At 44.3% G+C, this 7,086-nt stretch overlaps 1 protein-coding gene across 1 annotated transcript; it reads right to left on the reverse strand.

Moving 5' to 3' along the window:
- Positions 1–433: 433 nt before the first annotated feature.
- Positions 434–5,403, reverse strand: LOC112456319 (trichohyalin-like). The gene is made up of 4 exons (XM_025018812.1): positions 4,905–5,403; positions 3,185–4,428; positions 1,242–2,863; positions 434–1,130 (listed from the first exon to the last, which is right to left on the reverse strand). Exons 1-4 carry the CDS (start codon positions 5,401–5,403, stop codon positions 434–436), a joined length of 4,062 nt encoding a protein of 1,353 aa, XP_024874580.1.
- Between the last annotated feature and the right edge of the window lie 1,683 nt (positions 5,404–7,086).

Consider the following 7,086-nt stretch of genomic DNA (forward strand, 5'->3'; position numbering starts at 1 on the left):
AGCAACCACGGACATTTCTAAAAAAATTCAGAATTTTTTTATAAAAGAACCCCTTTACCGATCATCGCCAAATTTAATACCAACCTTCCTTGAATAATACTCTATCGATTAAAAAATATATTGACAATTTTTTTCTAATTCTGTTATACTTTTCAGTCTTTTCTACCTTTATTTCATATTCTATTCTTTAATATGTATGTATGTATGTATGTATGCCGTTTATTGCATTTCCCCGTGGGGTTTACAAGGCGTTTTTATGAGGAACGTACCCAAACCTCGTACATTCTCTTTCCCCTGTGCCTGGCCATTTGCGACCTTACAAAGATATTTACCCCCCCTCCCCTCCCCTCTTCATCCCTCTTCTTCTTCCTCCGCTTCCGCCGTCCATTCTTCCTTCCTTCCTTCCTTCTCCATCCTTCCTGTCGACTCCTCCCTATTTGGTCTGCTGCCTCTCTCGTCCCTCCTCCTTCTCCTTCTCTGGACTCAAGAGCAGCTTCTCCTCCATCCTTCTCGTTATTTCTTCCTCCGCCGATCTCCCTGTGCACTTATGCACCTCCCTTCTCCCATCTTCCCTTTCTCTAACCCTCCTTTCCACCGATTTATCCTCATGTATTTTGACTCCTATGGAGTTCCCTGCCCTTCTCCTCGCTTCCAAAACTCGCCTCTTCTCCTCCTCGTCTCCTAGCTTTACCAGTATCGTCAACCAAATCCCTCTCTGCCCCACCACTATCACCTCTCTTACCTTCACCTTCACCTTCAGCCCTTCTTCGAAAAGCTCCTTTACTTTCTCCCAGTTGGTCTCCTTTCCTTCCCATTTCTCTTTCTCCACTCTTATAACTACATTCCTCTTTCTGAAATCGTCCTCGTTCCTTTCACCCTCACCTGCCCACCATTTCTTCTTTCCCGCCCTACTCTCCTCGCTATCCTCCCTCTTCCTTTTGCCTCCACCTTGCTCCACCCTTTCCATCTTTCTCTCCAGCCTCCTTACCTTCTCCTCCAGCTCCTCCATCCTCTCGTCCTTTTTTCTGTCTTCCTCCTTCTTTTCCCTCAGTATCTTCCTTAACTTCTCCTCTACAATCCCTTCCACTGCCTCCACTATCATTCTCCCTTCACGCTCCATCCTGGCTACCCTATAACAGAACAATTACTCACTTCTCCTTTTCTCTACTCTCCTCTTCCCCCCTCCCACTTATCCTCCTCCCCCCTTTCCCCTTCCGTCTTCCCCACTACCCTCCTTTAACTCTTCTAAATCTCCCTTTCCACTCCTTCTCTCCCCTTCTAATTCTAGCATCCATTCCTCTCCTCTTCCTTCCTCGTCCAAGACCCATCCTACCGCCTCCTGCCAGCTTCCCTTTCCTGAATTCCATCTTCTACATTCTTCCCATACATGCTCCCACGTTTCCTCTTTGTTCTCACACAATCTACACTTCTTTTTCTCCTCCGCTTCCCAGTATCTGCTCTCTCCTATCTCGTTCCCTAGTCTGTATCTCGCCACCCTTCCCCATCTACTTTCTCCCCAACCCTTCTTCAAATATCCCGGGATACCCTCTCCCTTTATCCACTTATACCATTTATTATATTCCGATTTCTCGATCCTCTCCCATCTCTCTCTCCTCTGCGTCTCCCTATCCCCTTCAAACAATTTAAGAAACCATTCGTCTCCATCTCCTCTCATCTTTTCCACCTCTTTTAACCCCACACCTCTGTCTTCGAAGAACTTTCCTCTCTCTCTTTCCCAATCTGAGCCAGCTTTCCCTTCCCTCTCTCTTTCCTTCAACTCTTCCCAGGCAGCCCTCGCCAATTCACTTCCTCCACCTTCCTCTAACTTTTTCTCAAATCTCCATGCCCTCATTCCTGCTCTCCCTCTTAATTTCTCCCTTTGTAACTCCTCCCTCACTAAATACCACGGTGTTCTCACATCCGCTCCCAATACCCATCTAATGTACCTTTCTTCCATTCTTTCCATTCCTTCCCTTTCTCTCCATCCCCATATTTCCGCTCCATAACTCAACACCGTCCACACCAGTCTATCGAACAGCCACAGTCTTTTTCCCCAGTCTTTCCCGAATCTCCTCTTCCCTATCCCCCATACTTTTCCCATCACTGCGGCCGCCTTTTTGATCCTTTCCCTTATTTGGGCTTCCTGCCCTCCATTTCTTTGAAACACGTATCCTAAATACCGAAATTCCCTCACCTCTTCTAACTCTTTTCCTTCCCATCTCCACTTCCTCTTACTGTCCCTCCCTCCTCCTTTCCTAAACCTCATTATTTTTGTTTTCCCCACGTTCAATTCCAATCTCTTCCTGCCCAGGTACCCCTCTAGTCTTTCTATCAGACTCCTCATTTGATCCTCGTCCTCCGCGATTAGCACTATATCATCCGCATAGGCCAGAGTATACACCCTCTTGCCTCCTAGCCTTATCCCTCCCCATTTAACTCTACCCATTTCCTCTTCCAGGTCTGCTAGCAACACATTGAACAGAATCGGGCTCAAAGGGCATCCCTGCCTTACTCCCCTCCCCGTCCAGAATACTTCTCCCAATTCGTTTCCTCCTCTTACCCTACTCTTCGTCTCTCTTAACATCTCTTCCGTCCTTCTCACCAGTCCTTCCCTTATTCCCCTTTCTCTCATAGCTTTTATTAATATTCCTCTATCCACCGAATCGAACGCCGCCTTAAGGTCCACAAAGCATGCTATTAGTTTTCCCCCTTTCTTCTCTAACCTTCTGTTCACCATGTAGTTCAACACGTAAATGTTGTCTATCGTTCCCATTCCCTTTCTAAAACCTGTCTGGTTGTGCGGTACCATTCTCTTTCCCTCTATCTCCTCCCTTATCCTCTCCGCCAGAATAGCCGTGTACACCTTATACAAAGAAGGCATTATTGTCACCCCTCTATATTCCTCTGCCCTCTTTCCTTCCCCTTTCTTTACGATTGGCGCAATTATCCCTTCCTTCCAAATTTCCGGCCATCCTCCCCCCTTCCATATCTTATTGATAAATTTCCATGCCCAAACCTCCAACCCCTTCCCTCCTCGCTTCCAGGCCTCTCCTGGGATCTCATCCTTTCCCATTGCCTTTCCGTCCTTTAGCTTCTTTATAACTCTCCTTACTTCCTCTAGGCTTATCTCCTCTTCCTCCTCTCCTTCCTTTTCTTCCCTCTCTCCTTCCCTCCCCATCCTCACCCTCCCCTCTACTCCTCCTAATAACTTCATAAAGTGCTCTTTCCATTCCTCCTCTTCTATTCCTTCCTCTATTCCCCTCCTTTGTCTTCTCTCCCTATTCACTATCTCCCATACCTCCGCCTCCCTCCTTGCTTCCTCCACTTTTCTCTCCCATCTCTGGTTCTCCTCTTCCTTCTTTCTCTTACATATCTCCTTAAATTCTTTCCTCCTTTCCTTGTACGCACTGGCCTCTCCTCTTTTCTTCCTCCAATCCCTTAATTTTCTCCTTGTCTCTTTCTTCGCTTCTCGACATTCCTCATCCCACCATCCCACCTTCCCTTTCTTATTTCCCAGCTCCTCCTCTACTTCTTTTATTGCCTCTGTTATTCTTGTTTCCATTTCTTCCCATTCCTTATTCAACTCTTCTTCTTTTTCTTCCACCTCTCCTATTTTTTCTCTAAACCTCTTTGTTCCTTCCTCGTTCCACACCCCCCTTCTTCTTTTCTTCCACCCTCCTCTCCTGCCTTCCTCCTCTTCCCCTCTTCTTACTTCTATTTCCAATGGGTGATGGTCCGAGTCTATTCTCTCCCCCACTACCATGCTCACTATCTTCTCTCTTACTTCTCCTTCCCCTATTATGTAATCAATCACCGTACCTCCTCTTCCCCCCGTGAAAGTAAACTCCCCCTCCTCGTCCCCTCTCACATTTCCATTAAATATCTCCCATCCTCTCTCCTCTAAGCTCCTTACCAACAGCCTCCCCTCTTTGTCCACCTTCTTGTCCTTCGATCTTCTTCCTTCTCCCAGTCCTCCTCCCTCCTCTTCCTCTATCCTCCCACCTTCTTGACCAGTCCTCGCATTAAAATCTCCCCCAATTATCGTATACCTTCCTTCTTCTTTCTTTTCCATTCTATCTCCTAACTCCTGTACGATCTCCTCCATCCCCTCTTTCTTTGCATACACCCCTATAATATTCCAGTTCTCGCCACCTGTTCTGACCTTTCCCACAATCCAACCCTCCCTCTCTACTTCTATTGCCGTTCCCTTTTCTTTTAATCCTTTCCTTATTCCCATTATCATCCCTCCTATTGCTCTTCCTTTTTTGTTCTTTTTCTTCGCCATTTGCACCCCCCACTCGTACCCTTTTGGAAGTCTCCCCCTTATTCTTTCCCAACCCTTTTCTCCTATCCAGGTCTCTAACATGACTAACACATCTTCTTTCTTCAGCCCTTCCCAAAAATCCTTATCTTTATTTTCCAACCCAGCTACGTTCCAGAATACTATCCTCCAAACTGACTTACTTTCCCCCTCTTCTTCCCCTCTAACTTTCGCATTGTCCCTCTCTATCTCCCCCCCTCTATCCTCTTCTCCTCTCATTCCCCCGTCTCCATTCCTACCTCTCCCTCTCCTCCTTTACCTTCTTTCCCTTCCTTCCCTCCTCTGCTCTCCTTTCTTCTCCTTCCCCTTTCGTCCTTTAACACCTCCTCTTCTATATCCCATCTCCACCAAGTATTTTCCAACCTTATTCTGCCTGCCTTAATCCATGCCCTCCTACCCTCTCTTTCCTCCCCTCTCGCTATCTCTCTCAACCGCCAATTCGTTCTTCTTTCCTCCCACGATAGGTCCTCCGTAATTCTTTCCTTTCTCCCCACTAGGCTCCTCTTTTTTTCCATAACCTCCCATTTCTGTTCTTCGTTCTCCAATTTTAACAGCACCATTTCCCTTCCTTTTTCTGTATCACCTCCTATTCTCTTCACCTCTGTAACCTTTACTTTCGCTCCTATTCCTTCAAGCAACTTTTCTGCATTTTCTCTCCTCCCTCCTTCTTTTACTTCCAGCCCTCTTATTACAACGTTTCTTCTTCTCTCCTCCTTTTCTTTCCTTTCCAGCCTTCTCTCCAGCTCTCTCATTTTCTCCCCCACCTCCCCTCTGCCGTTTCTTTCCTCCTCCTTCTTCTCCTCCTTCCTCTCTTCCATTTTTTCCTCCAATCTCCTTATTCTTTCTTCCATTTTCTCCTTCTGCTTATTTGTCTCTTCCCTCTCCTCTTTCCATCTCTTCTCACGCTCCCTAAACTCCCTTCTCAGATCCTCTATCTCTTCTCTCATCTTCCTACCCTGCTCCTTGAAACCCTCCCTTAGCTCTTCTCTCACTGCCCTAAATTCCTCCATCATTTCTCCCATTCTTTCTCCCAACTCCTTCACACTTATCTCCGAGTCTTTTTTAGGAGATCTTGCCGTCATATTACTTCTCTTAAAGATCTCCTCCTTTTCCTCCCCCCCGCTCCTCTCCATTTCCTCCCTCTTCCTCTTCCATAACTCTTCTATATTTCCCGTGCTCCCCCTTCTAACTTTCTCCTTTTCCTTAACCTTACCTATCGCACCCTTTCCCTCCTTCCCGTTTTTTTTCCCTTCACTCATTTCCTCCTATCTCGGCTCAGTTCCCCCTCTAGCTCCACAACCTACTCTATGCCCTGCCTCGTGTTGTTGTCCGCGTCCCGGATTCTGCGTCGAGTCGCCCCTCTCTCTTCGCTATCGTTCGCGCCCCACCTCGTGCTGCCGCTCTCGGCTCGGTTCACCTGCCGTGCGCCCCTCTAGCTCAGCTATCGTTCGTGCTTCCACCTACTCAGTGCCTCGCCACTTTACCTCCCTTTATCTCCTCTTCCCTGCCCCTCCTCTATTCCCCCTCTTACCTCCTCACTCTCTCACCTCCACACCTCCTTGCTCAGTCACCCTCTCCTTCCTCAGCTTCCCTCGTCACTCTCTACTAAACCCTTTTGCTCTCGCTCACTTTCACACCTGTCACTCTCGTTCTCTCCGGAACCGGAAGTCCCTATTCTTTAATATTTTATTTTGTTAATTTGCTCTTGAGTTATAGCCTTTTAAAATTTCGGAGAATTCGTACATAAGAAGCAATATGCAAATTTCTCATTTTCACACTTTTTTATTATATTAAAAATTTTTTCTAATTCTATTGTAGTCTTAGATCTTTTATACTCCTATTTCATATATAATCCTTTAAAATTTGATTAATTAGTTCTTTTTAAGCAAAAATCGGTAACGCTTTCACCGATCCTCGCAAAATTTAAAACAACTTTATTTTAATGATACTCTATATAAAATTACATGTACATCTTATATATTTTTTAAACAAAAATCGGTAATCCTTTCAAAATTTTCCGATCCTCGCCAAACTCAGAACAACCTTCTTTTAATGAAACTCTATATATAAGATTAAATGTATAACTTGTCCACTTTTTAGGCAAAAATCGGTAACTCCTTCACCGATCCTCAAAAAATTCAAAATTTTATAAAGAAAGAATCCTTTTACCGATTATTCCCAAATTCAATACCAACCTTTTTTTAATAATACTCTATATAAAATTACATATACAACTTATACATGTAACTTTTTGAACAAACATCGGTAACTTTTTCATCAATCTTCGCCAAATCTTAAAGAATTTTATATGAAATAAGGGTAAAAAAAACTGAAAAATATAATAAAATTAGAAAAATAGCGCAATATTTCAAAATTTAAAAAAGTTAGAGCAACCACGGACATTCCTAAAAAGTTTTAAATTAAAAAAAAAACCCTTTACCGGTCATCGCCAAATTCAATACCAACCTTTCTTAAATAATACTCTATAGATTAAAAAAAAAATTAAACCCGATATCTCAATGATTGCGGAAGTTAGAGCAACCACGAGCATTTCTAAAAAAATTTAAAATTTAAAAAAAAAAAATTTTACCGATTATCGCCGAATTCAATATCAACCTTCCTTGAATGATACTCTATCGATAAAAAAAAACAGCCCAATATCTCAATATTTGCGGAAGTTAGACCAACCACGGACATTAAATCCGCACATACACACACAAACACACACACACACACACACACACACACACACACACACACACACA

This window comes from Temnothorax curvispinosus, unplaced genomic scaffold, assembly GCF_003070985.1.
Source record: "Temnothorax curvispinosus isolate PA1 unplaced genomic scaffold, ASM307098v1 QBEX01000085.1, whole genome shotgun sequence".
Classification (NCBI taxonomy): Eukaryota; Metazoa; Arthropoda; class Insecta; order Hymenoptera; family Formicidae; genus Temnothorax; species Temnothorax curvispinosus.

What these genes read in the sequence shown, in the direction of transcription:
- LOC112456319 (XM_025018812.1), bottom strand. Translation starts at nt 5,403, where the DNA reads ATGACGGCAAGATCTCCTAAAAAAGACTCGGAGATAAGTGTGAAGGAG. An exon ending in AGAGGTGAAGAGAATAGGAG is followed by an intron (nt 4,429 to 4,904) that starts GTGATACAGAAA and finishes TCTGGAACGTAG; the next exon opens with CTGGGTTGGAAAATAAAGAT. An exon ending in GGAAAGGGAGATTTAGAAGA is followed by an intron (nt 1,131 to 1,241) that starts GTTAAAGGAGGG and finishes GTTCTGTTATAG; the next exon opens with GGTAGCCAGGATGGAGCGTG.